At 49.3% G+C, this 22,136-nt stretch overlaps 1 protein-coding gene across 1 annotated transcript; it reads right to left on the bottom strand.

Moving 5' to 3' along the window:
• Positions 1–940: 940 nt before the first annotated feature.
• On the bottom strand, positions 941–15,187 carry LRRC27 (leucine rich repeat containing 27). The gene is made up of 5 exons (XM_034062299.1): positions 14,978–15,187; positions 14,544–14,674; positions 11,310–11,368; positions 5,115–5,267; positions 941–1,248 (listed from the first exon to the last, which is right to left on the bottom strand). The coding sequence occupies exons 1-5, from the start codon at positions 15,185–15,187 to the stop codon at positions 1,007–1,009; spliced, it is 795 nt and encodes a 264-aa protein (XP_033918190.1). The 3' UTR covers positions 941–1,006.
• Positions 15,188–22,136: the final 6,949 nt, after the last annotated feature.

Below are 22,136 nucleotides of genomic sequence, written 5' to 3'. Positions count from 1 at the left end.
CGTGAGCACTGGGGGTGTGGGGCACTCCGTGGGACAGACTGTGCCCCCCGTCCTTGTCACAGGCCCAGCAGTGAGCACAGAGCACACAGGCAGGAGGGGAGAAGCTCCCAGATCAGTCGATCTGATGCCTGGAGACCTCCCCTGCCTCTGCCCTGCTATTTCAGCACCTGGCTTCTGCTGCTGACTTAGAGTGCTTTGTGTTCCTGGGTGACAGCAGAGAGGTGGAGGCAGGAACACAAAAGAATGAGGAGGGAAAGAGAGGAAGCAAGAAAGCAAACTCCCAGTAAATGTCAAACACCCTTTTCTGTTCCTGTCTGAAATGAGAAACCTCCTCAAGTCATTGATACTTCAATAAAATCAGCTCCAGCTTAGTAAAAACTGGTGAGAGAAATGATTTGTAAGCATCAGTAGAAATGTTCATGAATATCAGGGGACACAAATCATTGCTTTCATGGGAAATATTGATAAAATAAAGTTACAAACACTTCCCGTGTGTTTATTCTCTCCTTTACACAAAAAGTTACTTCCCAAATAGGGTTTGCATTATTGCAAAATGTGACAACGAAAGCATCTGCTAAATGCTTTGTATGCAAACATAAAGGAATTGAATGTATTATCTTGTATTTATACATGGTTATTCATCACACTGCATAGACTGGAAATGAAGAATCAAAGTACCTGCAGGATCCTACAGCCCTTTGTTATTCTGTATGATGAAATTCTGTATTTCAGTGGAATGAATCTGGACATTCAAGTGGCCAATTATCAAAATCAAAACCCAAGTAAATGAGAAAATGTAAACGTTTGATAGTGGGTTTTATATTTAAAATAATAGAAAATATGAAGGTTGGGTCTGTATTCTCTGTCCTTCTGTCAGACATCACATTTACCCATCACACACACACCTGGCAGTGCGTGCAATGAACTGCTCCTCTTTCCCAGTGGGAGCACAGAGCCTGCAGCACCTGCAGGACCCTCCTGGTGCTCCTCAGCATGGGGGGGGTCCTCACCTGCCGGGGCCCGCTGGGTGCGGGCACAGCTGCGGCTTCTGCCGGCCCCGGCCAGCACCATCACATCCATCACATCCATCACATCCCTCAGCGGGCAGCGCTTCCTTCTGCTTCCTGCTGGTTCCTGCCCGCAGCTCCCGGAGCCGCCGCTTCTCCTCCTGCCTTGGCCGCTCCTGGGACAGATCCAGGCTGCGCTGCCACAGCTCACTCAGATGGAGCTCCATGACCGGCAGTGTTTCTGCAGGGATGGAAGGGAGACGGTGCAGTCCCACGTACCCGTTCCTGGGGGTTGAGCACAGCACAGTGCTCAGATGGTGCCAATCAATCCGTCCAACAGGAGGGGATTCGTTGGCCTTTTTTAACTTTAACATATATTTTATGCTCAAAGATTTTTCACCAAGTTTGAAGCCATCTGTGTTCTGGAAGACACCAGCAGGCTGCGGATGGATGGGAGCAGAGCAGGGGCCTCCTTTGCACTGGTAATTCATGTACCGGGAGACTTCACCCAGCTTCTTACCAGTTCCACCCTGCAGAAGCTGATTCAACTTCCCATCAGCTCTGTTAAGTGCTCACTACTTGAAGCTTCCGGAGAGGGGCTTGGGACAAGGGCCTGTAGGGACAGGCCAAGCCAAGGGGAATGGCTTGAACCTGCCAGAACAGGGGAGACTGAGCTGAGCTCTGAGGCAGAAGCTGTTCCCTGTGAGGGTGCTGAGGCGCTGGCACAGGGTGCCCAGAGAAGCTGTGTCTGCCCCATCCCTGGCAGTGCTCAAGGCCAGGTTGGACACAGGGGCTTGGAGCAGCTGCTCCAGTGGAAGGGGTCCCTGCCTGTGGCAGGGGTTGGAGCTGGAGGAGCTTTAAGGTCCCTTCCAGCACAAACCAGGCTGGGATTCTATGACATATACTGAGTTTAAGAGCCACTTGTCCTCGACACCCTGCACAAATCATGGGCTCACAGTAGCACCCACAGTCTGACTCCCTGAAGGTCCCTTGTTGTCTTTCCACTGTCTGCCACCTCACCTGGGGCTGACCCAGTGTCCATCTGCAGCCTACCACAGACATCAGCAAGGGTTAGATGTGGCCTGGCAAATATCCTGTGTGAACAACAGGGAATTCTGAACCGGAGTAGGACACCAAAGGGGAAAATCCCAGCTTTGCACTGGGATCTCTGCACTGAGGGTAAAAATAGACTCCCACAATGCCTGTGCACACAGGACTGGGTTTGGGCTGCATACAGCCTTCACTTTTTCTCTCTGTTTTTCTGGAGCATTTATAGGCTGCCAATGTAGATTTGGGTATAAATAAGTATTACATGAACTGTGCATGACTGAATTAAAGACAAGAGTACTCTGCATGATGAATAGGAGTTAAAAATATGTTCCATGTATCAGAGGAAGTGAAAATGCAAAGCAAACAGATACAATAATCATTAACATACTACAAGTGCCCAAATGCAATCTGTGAGTCAAAACAGGAAATAGCTCTTAACAGAATCAATTGAAATATGTAATGTGATGTAATGGCAACAACCAAACTAGTGATGAAAGCTCCAGCACACCCTGCATTTCATCCCAGCTGGCATCTCAGCTGAGACAAATCTACCTTTATTACACCGTTAGAGGTATTAATCTTCACACACAACTGAACTTACTCAGGGATCTTTCATATTTACATGACAATGATCAATTCCAGGGTGTACCTACACTGCATACAAAGTGTGTCTTCTACTTACTGCTTATGGAGGTTTGTGCCTAAGTCATTCAGGCACCCACAGCAGAGCCAAGCTCAGCAATAGGCGATTGGCATAGAGCTCCTCCACCTTTTGGGGCAGGTCTGCACCTACATCTGTACCTATGCAACAGCTGCATCTGTCACAGCTCCTCCCCTCCACTGCAGTGTTGGGAGATGCTGAATTGCACAAAGGTTTGGTTCCATAGACTCTGGAGGTTCCCTGAATCCTAGAGAAGAAACACCCTAGGTCTCATCTTCCTCTCACATTTTAGAGAGAAAGCATTCTTGCAAGGCACATTCTGTTATCTTCTCTGCATGAAGTATGTATATACTACATCTTACACACTGCCCGCATCCAACATGAACAGATGGGCCATGTGGGAGGCAGCAAAAAACTCCTGCATATCACAGAAGGTTCCCAAACTTCATGTGCATGCCCACATATTCTAGCTATTAAAGTCCATGGGATTATTTTTCTTTAAATATACCACTATCTAAGCTAACATTAAACATAACAACACAGGTTACAACACTATTCCAGAGCAGCATTATACTTGTTTTGTCATTCTAATCCATCGTGCTGGAACTATGCAGAGCAGAACAGAGCACGATCCCACATCCTTAGGCAGACATAAATCAGCAGGAAAAATATTCCTGACTTGCTATTTTGAAGGCTTCTAACCAAGCCCTGGTGATGTTCAAGACTGCACCGCTGAAGGGAGTTAAAAACCAAAGCAAACCTCTAGAGTGTTCCCAGTACACTACCTGGTTGGCTGGAAAGGAAGCCGGTAACAAGCACGAGTGACCTTGGAAACCCAGCTGTGCCCACAGGAGCCCACAGCCCTGTCACACACCCCTCTGCTGCTTGCCAGACCAACCTCTCCCCTCAACACTACTTGAGAGATCAGCTCTAACTGGTGCTGAATGGCTTGGCAAGGACAGAAAGTGAGCTCTGCAGGCTACCACTGCCTCACCTCCCGCAGAGGGAGAAAGGGAGAGGAGCAGACAGTGATCCTCAGAGTGCATGTCTTCAGAAGCAAATCCAGAGCTCTTCCGTTGAATCAGCCAACATCTGGTGTTGGAAGGGACCTCAAAGCTCCTCCAGCTCCAACCCCTGCCACGGGCAGGGACCCCTTCCACTGGAGCAGCTGCTCCAAGCCCCTGTGTCCAACCTGGCCTTGAGCACTGCCAGGGATGGGGCAGCCACAGCTTCTCTGGGCACCCTGTGCCAGCGCCTCAGCACCCTCACAGGGAACAGCTTCTGCCTCAGAGCTCAGCTCAGTCTCCCCTGTTCTGGCAGGTTCAAGCCATTCCCCTTGGCCTGTCCCTACAGGCCCTTGACAAAAGTCCACTAATATGGAAGAAGCAAACATTGAGCACAAATGATGCAGATAAAACTTACCTATATACAAAAATGCAGTGCTGGCTCTCAAGTCACGCTAACGTGGTGAAAGCTGAAGGTAAATAGTGCGAATGAAGCCACACTACTGGGATATCATTTGTCCCAAACTAAGACTTATAAACAAGGTCTTAAAACCCTGACAATAATCATGTGAGGTTCTGGAACTGCTCATGGTTCCCTTCAATGACACCATGCATGGACTTGAGATTAATCAAAACATACATAGTCATTATCTTCACATCAGTATTTTGACTTCATTTCAGTGTCATGGTATTTGGAGCTGACATTTATCTATCTTACCATATTACTTGGCACTTCAAGTGGCTCATTCATGCCCTGAATTTACTGCATCCCCTTAATGATATCACATTTTAACACCACTAATTCCAGTCGGATACTAATAGTACCCAGGGTAATTAGCCTTCGTTACAGGAAAGCTTAAGTATGAGAAGAGGTCTTCTATGGGAACATGCCCAGTATTTCTATTATTAATGACTTCTGGAATCTATCAGACCATAAATAATGCAAATTATGTTGCATCTTTTCCTCCCTTCTGACAACTTCTTAATTTTACCCTTCTGATGTGGATTTATAACTGTGATACTGGAACAAAAAGAGGAAGTGTGATAAAGGGCAAGTTGTGTCTTTGAGGAACACGGGCTCAAACCCAGGACCAAAGCACAGAAAGCACTGTCAGACTCCTGGAGTGTGGATGAACCTTTATTCTCTAAGCCAGGTACTGGCAGTGCTCAAGGCCAGGTTGGACACAGGGGCTTGGAGCAGCTGCTCCAGTGGAAGGGGTCCCTGCCTGTGGCAGGGGTTGGAGCTGGAGGAGCTTTAAGGTCTCTTTAACCCAAACCAGGCTGGGATTCTATGACACCCATTAGTGAAAAGCCACCAAGAAAGCACCCCTTTGTTCACACTGCTCTCCAAACAAATCACAGTAAATGCACACAAAGACACCTCCAACATACCTGATGTAGCTGGCTCCATGCAGGGTAGGTTTCCATTCCCAGAGTCCCGAAGAAAGGACAGGATGGTTTTTAATCCCTTTTGTATGACCTCTTTAGGAGGATATTCAATGGGACAGTGTCTCAGATTCAGGGCTGTCAGCGAAGTCAAGTGTCCTGTGAAAAAGACGTGGTTTAGCAAGCACAGAACCATGGAATAGCCCAGGCTGGAAAGGACCCTGAAGATCATCAGGCCCAACCTGTCAGCACTCGGCAAGATGGGTGAGTTTGCAGTGTTCAAGGCCAGGCTGGACACAGGGGCTTGGAGCAGCTGCTCCAGTGGAAGGGGTCCCTGCCCGTGGCAGGGGCTGGAGGTGGAGGAGCTTTAAGGTCCCTTCCAACACAAACCATTTGATGGTGATGATGATGATGAACTGCAGTGACAGACAGTCACAGCAGTTGAGTCAAAGGGAGCCACTGGTAAGCACTGTGCCTGTGATTTCTATGATAATGACCCTTATTACACATGCAGACACTATATACAGCCTTAAATTATGTATTTGGCCAAGTCTAGTGATTTTGAGTTTCCTGGTTTTATTGCTACAAATAACCAATGTTTTTATACATGCACAGTGTCGCTGATACTGCCATACACACGATTATTCCCAAATTGCAGATTCTAGTGCATTGTTCTGATTTCCTACTTCTGAAATCACTGGGTCTGACTCACTTCTCACCCCCAGCCACCATCTCTGGGTGACAATGGACAGAGGGACATAAACCTCTGCCCTCCCAAGGGCCACAGACACCTCACCAACTGCCCAGCTTCCTGCTTAGCTCATAGAATCCTAGAATCACTTGATAGTTTGGGCTGGAAGGGACCCCCATGCTCATCTAGTCCAACGACACTTTAGTATGACACATGGTTGATAATGATGTATTTAGGGAGTGCAGCATTGAAACCCCACAGAGATACGGGATTTCAGAATGGCTTCGCATTGTATCGCTGGAGTCACACTTCCAATCTGCATCACAGCCTGATCCGCTCCCTCTCTACAGGCTGAGTGCTTCCCGTTCTGCCTGTGCCGATGCGCTTCCCTCGTTACTATAAAATAGTGTGTTTGCTCTTTTAAACTGCTCCTGGAGAACCTGACTTGGGAAATGACAAATACGTTACTAGGCACAGCCATTTGATTGTAAATTAGCGGCAATTAAAGCTGAAAGGAGTGTTACAAAACAAATGTTCCAGCGTGATTAACAACCCTTTGACGTTCCTGCTCTGAAATGTCAGCTCCTGCAACACTGACACAGTGCGCTTGGGAAAACCCAACCCAGCCTGAGGCAACGGAGCAGCTCGGGGGCTCCGGGGACCACAGAGCAGCTTTACAAGCATTAGGATGGGGACAATGCTGGACCCTTCTGGGTCCGTTCCCTTCGAGGGGAGCCTTGAAGCCCAGGCACAAATGGATCCTTTACATAAAGGAGATACCAGGTATAACCTGCTTCATGCAAAGCTACACCACTGCTACACAGAGAACCCACTGGGCCATCCTGCTACCACCACGGGATGCAGATTTGTTCCAGTTCCACTGGAATGCAGAATACATGCACCTCAAACTGACTTCTTTTCAACTACATCCTGATTTTCCATTGTTGATCTGTATTTGTGATCAGCCACAGGCCAAGAGCTGACTGGTAACTTACCAGTAGTGCAAGAAAACCTGCATTTTGCCATCCCACACCAAGGCAATCTCAGCTCTGATCTCAAACCCACTCAACACTTGTTCTTTTCCTCACAGACCAGAGGGAGAACGACAACTCTCACATTTTAATCACAATTATTACCTTGAAGTCTGCTAAAGCTGAACTCCAACTGAGGACCAATGAACACCAGAGCAGCCTGAAGGGTTACTCTGGAATTGTGCTCAAACTGCAGCTGAGCTGAGAGAGACTGAAGACATCATTTGTTGATGACAGTTTGCCTGCCCCACACACATACCACACGTTAGGTGCAAACCAGACGTACTGCTTTACTGTGAGCTAAGGTTCTGAGCGAGCAATGTGGAATGGGCCTGTCAATGTCTGATGGAAGGGCAAGACTTCTGGAGAGAGGCTGGGAAAGAGGAATTACCTGGTGCCACAGAGCAAGGCAGCTCATATACCAAGGAATATCCCAGGCAGGCAGACTGGCCAAGAGAAACAAGCAAAAGGCATAAAGGAGGAAATACTGACTACAAACTGAAGGTACAACAGCCCAGCAGTGCTGTGTGCCTGAATCACCTTACAGAGTAACAGCAGGGCTTGTCAATGAAAATCCATGTTTATTGCACAGAGAGGAAATATGCTGTTGTGTAATTATTGCTGTTGGTTTTGTAAAGAAATATACCCACAGAGCTCATATATGGCCCTGGGGGTATTTACAAGCTGTGCAGATGTGGCACTCAATGACATGGGTTAGTGGTGGCCTTGGCAGTGCTTGGGAACGGCTGGACTGGATGAGCCTAAAGGTCTTTTCCAACCTAAATTCTTGTGTGGTTGTCCAAACATCAACATTCCCAGGGCTCTCCACAATGAGACTGACTGTTGTCAACCTGGCACCAGTGACCAGGGCTGCTGAGCTTTGGGGGGTTAGCAAAGTGACTGTGTTCTAAGAGTCCCCGTGCAGAAGTTTGCTAAGTGAGCTACAGTTACCAGGATGCCTTCTCATAGAGCCGTGATTCACAGATTAGGAAATTACTTCAACTAATCATAAACCACAAACACAGCAATGGAAGAGCTCCACTGCTAACCAGTAGGACTGGCTTTGGAAACGCACCTTGTAAAGAACTCTTTGGGATACAATCAGATTTGAATCGTGTAGCATGAAGAAACCGAATCTATTTTTAAACAGAAATGATCAAAATGAATCACAGAGATGACTTCAGGGCTGGAAAACCGAATTCGCTGCTTTATCTTGCTGAAAACCACTCAGGTTTGAAGATGATTTGACTGCAGTGGGGGAGCTGCACGGGCCATGCAGCCGCAGCTCGTGCTTCACTCGCATGGATGGCGGATGGGCAACGCTCCCTTTCCACAGCCCTTTCATCACTTACACACCTTTCAAACTGCATCACCCACTGAGATCTTCACGCTGTAGAATCGTCCCTAACTCGTGCTAAAGAGTTCTCAGGTAGGTGCAGCCATAAAATCATGCAGCTCCTGTGCAATGCTGTCTTTAGCAGCTTGGAGAGTTTTGTAACACTTCTCATACCCATTTTACAGCAGGGGAAACTGAACAAAGGCAAGTGCTGCAGATTCATTCCAGATCTTGATGAAAAGCACACTCCTAGGCATGGAGACTAACAGATGAGACAGTGACCATGGACCCTCCTCCCAGCTCACCTCAGTTTACATTGCAACCTTTCTGTTTGGTATTGATGATACCAGCATCTCAGAATGGGTGTTCTACCGGCAACAAGAGAAGGGATCACGGAGCAAGTGCTGCAGGCCAGAGACTCTAAGCCAGAGCTGATGCTGCCAGCATCAGCTCCTACTCTGTTTCTTATAGAAGAGGTTACGATGGCAAGTGTGCAGACAAGAAGGCAACAGGCAGGGGTAGGAGGACGAGTGGGCTGGGAATTAGCTCATGAAACACGATTTTGTCAGAAGGAGCAACCCTGTCAAAACACGGGTGTTGTGTAACAACAGGAGATCCTCACAACCCCTCGCTACGTCACAGGCACAACTCCAGGTGTTCTCCCAGCATCCCAGGTGGATTGCTTGGTTCTCCCCTCAGCTCCCTGTGATGGGAGAGCCCTGCAGTGCTGGCTGCTGACACATGCAGGGGCCCTGAGCCCTGACTAGCACAGCTCCACCGCAGGGGAATGAGCAGCTTCAGTAACCTGGGTTAGGGCAGCCCTGTCCATTACATGTCCCACCCTCTGCTGAGGTCCCAGTCCCTGTGCTGGACCAAGTCTTACACTGTCCACTACATTAGGAGTCATGCCTGAAGCAGCTCTGCTGCTGTGGGGCAGAGGGGGCTCAGTTCTAAAATCACACATGTATATGTACACATATACACAGCTATCTGTATCTACTACATGGGGCAATTGTGGTATATAGAACTACAAGGGGATGTAAAGCCTCTGCTGAGGGAACAGACCATCCAAAGCAAAGGCATGTGGTAGGACAGCATCACACTGGAACAATGGAGAAGGCTCAGGGAGACCTCTGAGCAGTCTTCAGTGCCTAAAAGGGGCTGCAGGAAAGCTGGAGAGGGGCTTGGAACAAGGGCCTGTAGGGACAGGCCAAGGGGAATGGCTTGAACCTGCCAGAACAGGGGAGACTGAGCTGAGCTCTGAGGCAGAAGCTGTTCCCTGTGAGGGTGCTGAGGCGCTGGCACAGGATGCCCAGAGAAGCTGTGGCTGCCCCATCCCTGGCAGTGCTCAAGGCCAGGTTGGACACAGGGGCTTGGAGCAGCTGCTCCAGTGGAAGGGGTCCCTGCCTGTGGCAGGGGTTGGAGCTGGAGGAGCTTTGAGGTCCCTTCCCAGTCATCCTGTGACTCTATGACTGCAGTGAGTCTGATCAGGATGCTGTCAGAAATCCCGCAGTGGATGTGAGTGCTGAAGGCACACGCTGCTGGCAGTGCTCTGCGGAGCTGGCAGTGCCAAGGGGCCTGGGCCACCCTGCACAGCCAGGGTACCACTGCCTCCCTCACCACGAGCTCTGGGCAGCACGGCTGCAGCCAGCCTCTACCTGTGCCTCCAGCCATCTGCCACCATGGCACTGCTGCCCTGACACCCCTGCCAGGCTCTTTACAGTGGCTGTGGCTTGAACAAGCCTCCGGCGCAGCAGGAGCTCTGGCATCTCTTTTTCAGTACCCATCATCCGCAGAGCCAGGAGAAATGGCTGTATGTCACATATGGCAGGAATTCCCTCATCCCAGCACCAACCTGGGAAACCTGCAGTGATCAAAATACTGCAGTAGTGTCCTGATTTAGGATCTGTCCAGAAAGCAGCACCCACAAAGCACGTTTTACTGCAGAAGGGCCAGCATAGCAGTGACCCACTCTGAGAGACTCGAGGATGTTTAAATCAGCAAACAGTATTTTGTTGATGTATTACCACTCAGCTTGAGGTAGGAAGAGCAGAGTTATTCCAGGAGCAGGCTCCCTCATGTGAAGCAGGAATAGAACAGTGGACACCCTCTGTCCTTCCCATACCTGGGCTACCAGCCATGGCTCTCCAGCAGGCGGGTGGGCAGCATCATGGCTGCAGAGGACACCAAGTCCAGCAACAGTTTGAGGCCACTTCCCTGCACGCTTTGATCCCCTGTTCAAAGCTTTTCTTCAAACAATTCTTCCAGGAGATGAACTCCATAGGCATGAGCCCTGCTTCAGGATGCCACTGAAAGCTAACCAGCACCCAGAGCTGGTGCTGTCTGTGAACTGTGTCTGAGGAAACAGATCTGAACTAGAGCTGTGGTTTTGAGTCCCTTTCTGCACGAAGACAGCACCAGGTCTGCAGCACACTGGGTGTGCGGGATTCCAGCACCCAGCTCAGGGGGTTCTGGCCTGAGCCAGGAGGATGAACTGGCCCAAAGCAAGCAGCACCCCAGAGAGCTGGAAGGTGCCTGGGCTGCACAGGGACCTGGGGCTGGGAGCCTTGAAATGGGACCAGTCCCAAGTGCTCCAGGATCACTGGTGGTGGGATGCAGGGGGGTGGGTACTGCATGTGCAGGGCCAGCAGAGCTGTGGGGCAGGGACACTTACTGATGTGCCTGGTTGCTTCTTAATGCACTGCCCAAGGAGCAGGAGGGGTCACACTTGCACAGCACTAATTATGAACAGCAAAGCTTCATTAAAATCACAGCGTGACAGTGTTTGGGAACACTCTTGGGCCTTAGACTATGACTGCATCACTAAAGGGTCCCTTCCAGCCATTCTGTGATTCTACAATTCTATGTCTAACACCCAAGATATGGTTTTTACTTCAGTTTTACTCAAGGAAACAATACTGAACATTTCTGACTGCAGCAGTACAATAAAATGTTCCCCTCTTATCAGTGAAGGCAATCATTATGAAGAAGTAATTGATTTTCCCGTCTCATAGCACATGTTCCTGGTAAATTAAAACTATTCTTTACATAAGTATCAAAGTATTTTAAAGTCTAATCACAGAATTAAACACTATGAACCAAAACAAGTCTTTGGTATCTTCAAACCAGAAGTGAGTGCTTACCGAGCTCTGCAGGTAGCTCTTTTATAGGATTCCTCTCTAAGAGCAGAGTTTTCAAGTGCCTTTTCAATAGACCAGAAAAGAGACTGTAAGAGCAACGTTCATTTAGTTAAATACAAACACAAGAACAGTTTTGATCCTTAATTGTTCCCCTGCTTTTGTTCCCTACTACAGAAAGGGCTCCTCAGGTAAATCCACACTTCTCCATTGCTAACATCAGTGCTGGAAAATGGCACACCCCAAAGCTTTCTGGAACAGCCATCTGACGCTGGCATTTACACCCATTTATTATGCAAGTACTTCAATATTTAGCATTTGATCTTCCCCTGCAAAGCCTGCTTATCACTTTAAAGTCTGATACTGACTGCTCCAATTATAAACACATCATTTCCAGTTGTTTATCATCTTGCTGAGCTTCAGCTGTTTGGGTTGTTGAGTGCATTCCTCAGGCTAAATTTGAGCTAAAACTGCTCAGCCATTCTTGATAATGAGATTAGAAAGAAATATGCCCTACTTGTACTTCATTGCATCAGCTTCTTTCTTTGAGAAGCTCCAGTGTTCCTATTCTTGGACGCAGGCGAGGAGCTTGGCACGGGTCACATACAACATTCATGGCATTTATGTCCCACACAAGATAATATTTTCTTGATATAGCTGAAAATCTGTTAACATTTAGACAAATCCTGAGCTTCTGAGAAAATGTCAGCACGCCCCTGCTCAAAACCAATGGCATTGTCAGGGAGATGCTGGGGCTGCTCAATCCGCCCTTGTTCGGAGCTCCCCAGTGGGAACCTCTGGGCACTGCAGGTTCAGGATGCAGGGATGCCTAATCTGTGTGAAGGGAGCCGCTGACACCCAGGCAGCTCTGAAATGGGAACTACACAGACTCCCCACTTCCCTATCTCCTCATTTCTGACTGCTTCATTTTGACATCTTGACAGCATTCTTGTAAACAGCCTTTAATATCCAGCAACAAACCGGCTCAAACAGTATTCTATAGGCACGGTGCTGGCTTTATCTTCTTGTGCTGCAATTGGACTTGTTTACTGTTAAAATACAGCAAAACAAACAGGAAGAGAGCTCTGTGGTGTCTGCCATAAGATTTCTTTACCTCCAGAAAACCAAACAAAAGCAAACCAAACATTCTGGCAGCTCCTCAGCTCCAGATCCACATTTGTGGCAATATTTGAAGACATTTCAGTTCAGTCAAGAAACGTGAGTGCTGGGCTCACCTTTGCCTGTCTGGAGTGGAGTCTTCAGGTGCACTTAGAGGAAAAAGCAATGTCAGACTCTGAACTCAAACTCCCCCACATTTAGAGGCACCACAGTGTGCAGGGGCTGCCACAGGGCAGACTGGTAGAGCTTAGAGCAGCTCCAGTGCCTAAAGGGGCTGCAGGAAAGCTGGAGAGGGGCTTGGGACAAGGGATGTAGGGACAGGCCAAGGGGAATGGCTTGAACCTGCCAGAACAGGGGAGACTGAGCTGAGCTCTGAGGCAGAAGCTGTTCCCTGGGAGGGTGCTGAGGCGCTGGCACAGGGTGCCCAGAGAAGCTGTGGCTGCCCCATCCCTGGCAGTGCTCAAGGCCAGGTTGGACACAGGGGCTTGGAGCAGCTGCTCCAGTGGAAGGGGTCCCTGCCCGTGGCAGGGGTTGGAGCTGGAGGAACTTTAAGGTTCCCTCCAACACAAACCAGGCTGGGGTTCCATGTACATGCCCATGGTTGATCCTTGCCTAGCCGCACGTCCAGATCACACAGGGATCTATGGAGAGCAAAGTGTCAGAGCAGCACTTTCCCTGCCTGCACACCAGGCCAGACACCATTTCCACACGTTTTGTTTGACCTGGAGACACTCGGATCATAACAGCTATTAAAATCAATGAAAGGCTCATGAACTGCTTGAATGGTCAACCCATCAGGCCCCAAGCTAGCACAGTATTTCATTGAGATTAAAACTACACTTCAGGCTGCTTCCAGAAAAGCATACCCCAAGAATTACCAAACATCTTAAAATACAGCTTATGCCCCCACACATAATAAGGATAAAATGCGAGTAAGTGATATTCAGTGCATGTTTCTGATGGAGCTGCTGCCTGGAGTCCGTGTAAAACTACAAACAAGATAAAGTGTGACACATGCAGGAACTGATGACTGACACATTATGTTGGAGGAAGATGCACACAGAGAATGTCTTCATCTCAGAGGATCTCAACCACTCGTGCAACGATGGTGACAGCATTCTAATATGGTTTGCAAATTGTATCAGTCCTGTCCATTTGAATTTAGGAAAGCTGTATTTACAAGATTTGCAAACATCATTAAAGTTGACATTTTCCAGCTGTTCTTAGAGGTATAAATTTCGTTTACTGTATTTTTCTAATCACAAGTTGAATATATAATGATTCACAAACAAGAGATCTTCAAGTACCTTTAAGCACCTTGTTTCAATCACAAGATGCTATGAAACTGTTGGGTTTTTGGTTTGGAAAATGCTGTAGCATATCCTGGTCAAGGGTTGTCTCCTCCTCCTCACCCAGACAGGTTTCTTTCAGAAGCACAGCTGCAAACTGGGTTGGTCTTTTAACTTCCAGTAAGAAAGTAATTCCTCTGTTCCTGTTCATTACCACACATTGTCATTTGTGGTCTTCCCCTCCTGGAGTGAGGAGCAGGGAATTGTCCAAGGACATGAAGAAAGCCTGGTGGGAGGTTTGCTTTGGTGATCCCGGTGATGTGGGAGCACTGCCAGGGTCACCACAACATGGTGTACTTCCTTCCCTGCATGCTTCGTCTGAATCAGTGACAACCAAATAATCCTTCCACCAGGTGACACCATGGCAGACAATCAGCACAAACACATTAATGGGTAACTGATTTTCATTGCCACTTAGGAGTGACGAGAGGTCTGTAACTGTGGGTCCTCATTTTCACCTCACCCACAGCACTAAAAATAGTCACTTACAGGTAATTAAAATGAAACTGGGGCAAAACCTCAGTGGAAAGACAACCAGGCCTTGCCTTTTAAGGTTCAGAGGGTGTACAGATTCACTGTGTAATATTAATTGGGCCTTTCAGTTCATGTGGGCTTTAGCAAACACGATTAAGCCTATTTACCGCTCGCCTGCACTGAGGCCAACGTCAAACAAACGCATCTGAAGGTCTGACTGTTACAATGAAATTACAGTAGGGGAAATAGAAGACAAATACAATTGTTATTCAGTTATCTGTCTGACCAATGATCTTACCTGTGGAAACCGATTCCAGGGGGAAGAGCTTTAATCTTGTTATAGCGGAGATCCAGCCAAACAAGACGTGGCAGCTTCTGAAACAAATCCTTGGGGAGCGTGGATATGACATTTCCTTCCAGATGAAGGTACTGAGCGAAAAACAGAAACATGTTTTACATCCAGAAGGAGAGGGGCTGTTCCTTGGCATGCAGCACGGAATGTGAAAGCTGGGAACTGCTCTCTGTTTTTGTGGAAGGAACGCTGCTAAAGGGGATTAAAGGACACACAACCATGAATTACACAGGGAGCGGTGTATTTAAGGACTTTCTGTTAAAGAACCCAGGGATTAAAGATCATAGCTACGAACCTGTAGCTTTTCCACTCATCTGGCCCTTAACTGCACTGTGCTACACTTAAATCAAGGGGCAAACTACTCATAACAACTGATTCACCTTTATGTTGGGCAATCTGTACATGTCCTCAGTGAGATGCTTAATATTTCTTCTGCTGACATCGAGAGTGCTTGAAGATGAGCACAGAGACTCCTCAGCAGCTTTCCTGAGCTCTTCTGACGAATCAGAAAGAGAATGTCTCCTGTTGAGATGCTGATCTCCCAGATTGTCACCGCTGCTGTAAAGCTCTTCAGAATTGCTGTCATCCATCTGGCAGCAAGCCTGGAATCCCGGCTCCTGAATCCAAAGGGACCAGGTGAAGGCAAGTCATGAGCTGGGAAAAACAACATGTTTGGAATGGGAGCATACACAAACTAACTTGCTGTTTGTATTATTAATTTGCAGATTATCCCCACTGCTGTGTATGATACAAACCAGTCAGTTTGTCACTTTTATACATGTGCATACTTATATCAATGATACAAGGAACTTGTGGCTGCCCCATCCCTGGCAGTGCTCAAGGCCAGGTTGGACACAGGGGCTTGGAGCAGCTGCTCCAGTGGAAGGGGTCCATACACGTACACAGTGAAACACAGAACCGGCACAGGATCCCAGCCTGGTTTGGGTTGCGGGACCTTAAAGCTCCTCCAGCTCCCACCCCTGCCCGGCCAGCGGCACCTCCCTGCATGGCACTGAAGGATGCCGGTGCCAGCGGGGGCTCTGTCACCCGCTACGGTCAGAGCCGTCCCCGGCGCTGGGTGCGGAGCCGGTGCATCCGCACAGCACCGCCCGTGCTGCGGACACGGAGCCGCGTCCCCCGGAGCAGCGCCCGAGGGCTCCTCAGCCGGGGTCCCGCAGGCCCCGGTCCGCGGCAGCTGCCCCCGTGCTGCTCCAGCGCCATCCCTGCGCTCCCTGCTCCGTACCTGCGGGCCGGGCCCTCCGCAGGGCTCCCCGGCTCCGTGGCGCAGGCGCGGTGCCGGCCCCGGTCTCCGCTCAGGCCGCTCCGCCAACGGGCCCCGTCTCCCGGTAACGGGCAGCGCCGCACGGGGCCTCCGGGGGCACCGGGGCAGGGGCGGGCGGAGCCGGTGCCTCGGGCAGGAACCGCTGCCTCTGGCGGGGCAGGGAGGCGGCCCCGGCCCGGGCAGTGGGGCCGGAGCTGGGTGGGCTCCGGAGTCCCTTCCAACCCGGAGCGCTCCGTTGGTGCAGAGCCCACACTCCCCATCCCGTCACCCCAGCCCTGCTGCAGCCTCTGCCTCGGGGGCACATCCGCGGCACAGGGAATGACCCTCCCAGGGAACCATCCCCGCAGCGCCAGCAGCATCCCTGCAGAGGCGCTGCACGGTGCGGTAACACTGAGAGCGGCAGGGACCAGACCGGCTGAGATACAGTATGTCCTTAATTAGCGAGATGGGAGAAACCCATTACTGAGACTCGAGGAGTGCTTAATCTCACCAACCCGGGTAATTATGTTCCCAGTGACCTGACCAAGTGGGATCAGCAGCACTGGAAGGGCTTTAAATGCACAAAACTGATTTCAGAATTTAGAGACATGATTTTTCTGGTGTCTACCCTGTGTATTAAAGTAAATGAGAAAAGAAAGCTGTTTTAGAGGAATTTCTTTAGAAACTATTTCCTTACAGAAGGATTGTTTATTTGTGGAAGAGAAACTGACCCGTTTCATTACAGTCTGTAACCTCAAATGCATATTGCACTCCATAGGAAAGAGGATCTTGCTGACTGCTAGAACTGCCACATGGCAAAGCACAAACCACACAGCCTTGGTGATAACATTGTGAGGCAAACAGGTGAAGTTCTTGTTAGATCCCATGCTCATGCAGTGCCCTCTGTAGCAAGCCCAGCTGGAGGCTGGAGCATCTCGAGCTGCCAGAGATGCTGCATTAGTGCAAAGCTTCAATTCCGATGGGTTTAGAATTGTTCCCACCTTGGCTCGGTTGAGCAATCCCCTTGCTCAGGACCTCCTGACCCACCCCAGCCTGTCCAGCCAGGAACCCGTTCTGTACCAGAGCCTGTTGAGCCTTGGAACCTCCGTTTTATGTCTCTGAACCCGGAGAGAGGATCCTGCTGTCCTGCAGGACCTGTGGTGCTGCTGTGTTCGTGGGAGCAGTTGGCTCACATGAGGAACTAAACAGGCCTAGATCTTCACATTTGCTTTGTCACAGAGCTTCTGAAAGCACAGCATAACCTGGGCTGAATGAGACAAGCACCTATCCCTCACGTGAATGCATCTCCACTTCGGAAGCACAGATCCCACTCACGAGGCTGTTCCTGCTGCTTATAAGAGAGAGCAGGTACAAGGGGTAATGTTATTATGCTTTCCTGGAACAGATTTTCTTTGAGGCTACTGAGGTGCTTAAATCCTGATTATGAAGGATATTTATGAGCCAGAGGGCAAAGTTTATGAAGGCTGAAACTGGATCAGTGGCGAAGCTGTATGGAAGCATTGCTTGGCACTCGTTTATGCAAACCCCATGATGCTTCAGATAATTTTATTTAAGATAAGAAAATACATTAGGATTGAAACCAATGACATCATTCCCCCAGTTAAAGAGAATTATTTCAGCTGGGTTTGATCTCAGCATTCTGTTTAGAGCTCTCTAGCACAGCAGTAATAGAGGAACATTTCATGGAGAGCAAGTGATCTGGAAAGATACCCAACTTAGGGAATTGTCTTAGAACAGGATTTACAGTGTTGCTTGTCAAATCTCATTGTCCAGTTTGGCCTCCTCATGAAGCTGGAGTCCTTGGCACCACCAGCACAGTAACACAGACCACTTCTTCAGCGTGACAGTATCTAGGCAGACTTCATCCTGATGAGAAGGCAAGAAGAAAGAATAGACTGGCAATCAATAAACAGGTTCATCTTACTTTTAGCAAGCCAGAGTTCCAAGTTTCAGTCTCAGAGCAACAGCCAGAATGTGCATCCCACTGCACACACCACTGTGAGGTTGGTTGCTCTGTTCTCAGGCTGCTGACAGCACTTTGTCATGAGGGACTATTGCACATATCAATGCCCCCTCCTCAGCACTGCAGGTTGATGTGGGTGACTGAATGAAAGGTGCCAGAGACCCTCCCGCAGAGGGACTGTTGGATTATGCACTCCAAGCTCCAGAGAGGAGTGCTCAGCTTCCCTGCCCAGCTGCTGGTTCAGGTTAGCAGGCACCTACGTTATACAAGTTTAACTCCGTTTGACTTCAGATGAGTTAGGAAGCAAAGTTCTTCCTCATCTTTCTAAAGTAAGAGCTGTTAAATAATACCAGAAATGTCATTGCTTTCTATATAAAACCGCTCTCTACAGCACTATAAGGCTTTTAATACTCCCATCAGTGAACAAACTGATTGAACTCTAAGAATGCGTCTTATGAAAATATACTAACATATGTGCCTAATTTCCTAATGAAACATTTGGTTAACCTAAATAAATAAATAACATGAGCAGGAAAGTGAACAGACATGTAAACAAAAGGAGGCAGAAGTCACTATAAATTTAGGGCTGAATCGCTCAAACACCACCAGAAACAAGTCACTCTGCCAGGATTAGGCAACAGAAAGCATTGCAGAATACAGCAAATCAAGCAGGATATCTATTTTAGGCTGTAAGAGGCTAACCAAGCAAATGAACTAGGACAGATTTACCTGCCAGCCTGGGAGGAAGAAGGGGGTAGAGAAGGCAGGAGGCAGCACTTGCATCACTGGAGGGGTCTGAGCACCTGCTGGTAATAGCCCTGTAACCCTGCACTGCAGCTGGCACTGGGGACGAGAGGAGCCCTGCTCTGCCCTAAGGGTGCTGTTACCCTCCTGCTGCCAGCTTTAGGGCTGCACAGCAGCCATTGTGTGTGTGCTGCTGCAGAGGGGCCTGATGGAGGAGGTTATTGGTTAAGTGAGGTGGTGTCAAAAGGCTCTGAGGCAGCTGGATCGCAGTGATTACTATTAGCATCTTTAAAAATAGAGTTGGCACTACTTACAGAAACACTAATTGTAGGCAAATATGTGACATTTCCCCCTTATGTAATGTTTATTGAGAGAATGATGTGTTCTTTCAGAGGGACTGCTTAAAATAAACATAGGCTTTTCTCTGTTGGCTTTCTCGCTGATGGAGAAGCATGTGAATTTTAAGGATTACGGTAATATTCTTTTCATCATCTTGAACACGTTGCAATTATAGCTGTTACTTTCAGTAAAGGGCTTTTAAGAGGAGTGTAATATCATGGTATATTGGCCCCCCTGTTTCTGTGCCCAAACCAGGAGTGTCTTACTTGCCTCTGCAGTTTTGTGATAATTGGTCGTGGTTTTGTTTAGAAAGCATTTTCATCAGCTCACTGAGCACAGATACCCTAAAGAATGTAATGCTGCTTCAGGCAGGTCTGTTTCTGGTTACACTGGCTTTACTCAGGGTAACTTCGCTGATACCAGGAAACTTGACCCTGATTTATGGTGATGAAAGCAGGTGTAGGGTGGGACAATGACATCTTTATCTCTGCTGGTGATGCCCTTGTTGATGTCACGTCTGCCAGTCCACAGGCAAAGGCATCAAGAAACATGGTGGGCTGAACCCCTCCCCTGGCATCAGGACAATCACATCCTCTTTTCCCACTCTTTTTCCCTACACCACATTCTGCACACCTCTTGGAACAAGACTATGACCCTGTGCTGTGGATTTCGCTTGTCAGAATCTCAGAGGGAACCATAGAGAAACAACAGTGGAGTTGCAGATGGACAGCAGCGTTCAACAGCCTCTTTCATACTTGCAAAGGCAGGAGAAGGGGAGGAGTAGAAGCCGAGAGCTCAGCCATTTGCAGCGTGTTGGAAACCAAACCTGCCCCCAAACAAAGCAACACTTACTGCCTCGTACACAAGTGTTGTGTCTTTTGATGTGAGAGTGACTCTTCTGATTGCTCAAAGAAATATCCTTTAAGAACTATTCTTTGCCTTTGGAAAACTGTTCTTACATTGTAGCCTCTACCTGAGATCCTTTTCCAACTTCCAGGCTCTTAAATAATGACCAAATCTGAGCAAATTTTGCTTGAAGAGCACAATAACCAAGACATCCTTTTCAAACCATACTGTGAGAGAAAACAGCATAAGGTTTGCATTGAAACCCAGTGAGCATTGCCTCAGTTGTGCAAGCCCTTTCCTGAGGGTGTCACAGAGACAATGCAATGGCTGAACACTGTCACTGACCATTTCTGATGTGGTTCCCAACCATGGTAAGTTATTTCTGAGAGATGCAGCTCATGAGACATTTCCATACAATAGGCCATGAAAAGCAGCCTCATGAGCATGTTGCAGCTCAGTGTTCTGTGAGGTGTGGGGTGAAGCAGGGCCACAAAGACCATGAGGGACTGGAGCAGCTCCTGTATGAAGAGAGGCTGAGAAAGTTGGGGCTGCTCAGCCTGGAGAAGAGAAGGCTCCGTGGAGACCTCATAGCAGCTTCCAGTGTCTGAAGGGGCCTACAGGGATGCTGGTGAGGGACTGTTCATTAGGGACTGTAGTGACAGGACAAGGGGTAATGGGTTGAAACTTAAACAGCAGAGGTTTAGACTGGATCTAAGGAAGAAATTCTTTCCTGTGAGGGTGCTGAGGCACTGGAATGGGTTGCCCAGGGAGGTTGTGAATGCTCCATCCCTGGCAGTGTTCAAGGCCAGGCTGGACAGAGCCTTGGGTGCCATGGTTTAGTGTGAGGTGTCCCTGCCCATGGCAGGGGGGTTGGAACTGGATGATCTTAAGGTGCTTTCCAACCCTAACTATTCTATGATTCTATGAATTCCCCTTCTGAGGAGCTCTGCAGCAGTCCTGGGATTCACCACCAGCAGGAGAGCAGAACTCACCAGAGTTGGCAGGATACAAGCAGGGTTATTTCAGCAATGTGGCTTTTCCACTGCACAGTGATGCACAGAACAGAAACACAACGTGAGGCTCTTCATCGGGGCTCACTCTGTGTATGTGCACACTTCATGAGGCAGAACCAGCAGCTGTAGACTTCACTGCCCTCCTTTCCTGCCTGCTGGAAGGTGATGCCACAAGCCCAGTAGTTTATGATCTAGCGGAAAGTGCCCCTGCCCCTGGCAGGGGATGGAACTGGATAAGCTTCAAGGTCCCTTCCAGCAGAAACCAGTCTGCGATTCTGTGATTCCAGCCCTAACCAACCAACTGCAGGCTTTTAGTCTCTGTATCACAACATCCCCTACGACATCTTCAGTAAGGAACTCCAGAGTGAGGAAGCTTCTGAAATGCAGTGGAACATCTGTATGAGAGAAACACTGACTCTCCAAGCTGCCCACTGATTTACATCAAGTCCTTATTGTATTACAATAGTTGAATAAAAATCAGTGCAGCTGCCTTCACATTAATAAGAGCAAAGATTAGTAGTGAGTGCTCCTGATGGATTTAGGATGAACTATCTGTGCTTTCAGAACCAAACCCAATGTGGGTGGAGGTTGGGCCATGCTGTAACTGTGCCTTTTATTGAATCCCAGAATCCCAGCCTGGTTTGTGTTGAAAGGACCTTAAAACTCCTCCAGCTCCAACCCCTGCCACGGGCAGGGACCCCTTCCACTGGAGCAGCTGCTCCAAGCCCCTGTGTCCAACCTGGCCTTGAGCACTGCCAGGGATGGGGCAGCCACAGCTTCTCTGGGCACCCTGTGCCAGCGCCTCAGCACCCTCACAGGGAACAGCTTCTGCCTCAGAGCTCAGCTCAGTCTCCCCTGTTCTGGCAGGTTCAAGCCATTCCCCTTGGCCTGTCCCTACAGGCCCTTGTCCCAATCCCCTCTCCAGCTTTTCTGCAGCCCCTTTAGGCACTGGAGCTGCTCTCAGGTCTCCCCTTCTCTTGTCCAGGCTGCCCCAGCCCAGCTCTCCCAGCCTGGCTCCAGAGCAGAGCTGCTCCTGCCCTCGCAGCAGCTCCATGGCCTCCTCTGGTCTCGCTCCATCAGCTCCAGGTCCCTCTTGTGCTGCTGGATCAGGGCTGCAGGGGGTTCCAGAGCACAGCAGAGGGGCAGGATCCCCTCTCATGTGTACAGCATCCCGGCACTCGGTGCTCTGCCCATGTCCATACGGGCGCTCACCCGCACCCGAGCTCCCGTTCCGTGCGCTGCTCTCGGGGCCGGGGGGGGCGGCGGGGGCCGGGGGCGGGAGCGGGGCGGGGCCGACCGGCCCCGCCCCGCTCCCGCCCCCGTCCCCCGCCGCCCCCCCGGCCCCACGGGCA

The sequence above is a fragment of the Melopsittacus undulatus genome, chromosome 4, assembly GCF_012275295.1.
Source record: "Melopsittacus undulatus isolate bMelUnd1 chromosome 4, bMelUnd1.mat.Z, whole genome shotgun sequence".
Lineage (NCBI taxonomy): Eukaryota > Metazoa > Chordata > Aves > Psittaciformes > Psittaculidae > Melopsittacus > Melopsittacus undulatus.
This window is presented reverse-complemented; position numbering and strand designations above follow the sequence as displayed.

Bases quoted from the DNA above. Each gene is read 5' to 3' on its own strand.
- LRRC27 (XM_034062299.1), bottom strand. From the start codon at position 15,187: ATGGATGACAGCAATTCTGAAGAGCTTTACAGCAGCGGTGACAATCTG. The intron at 11,369-14,543 runs GTAAGATCATTG...TCTATTGAAAAG, and splicing joins CCTGGAATCGGTTTCCACAG to GCACTTGAAAACTCTGCTCT. The intron at 1,249-5,114 runs GTATGTTGGAGG...CCATCCCTGCAG, and splicing joins CATGGAGCCAGCTACATCAG to AAACACTGCCGGTCATGGAG.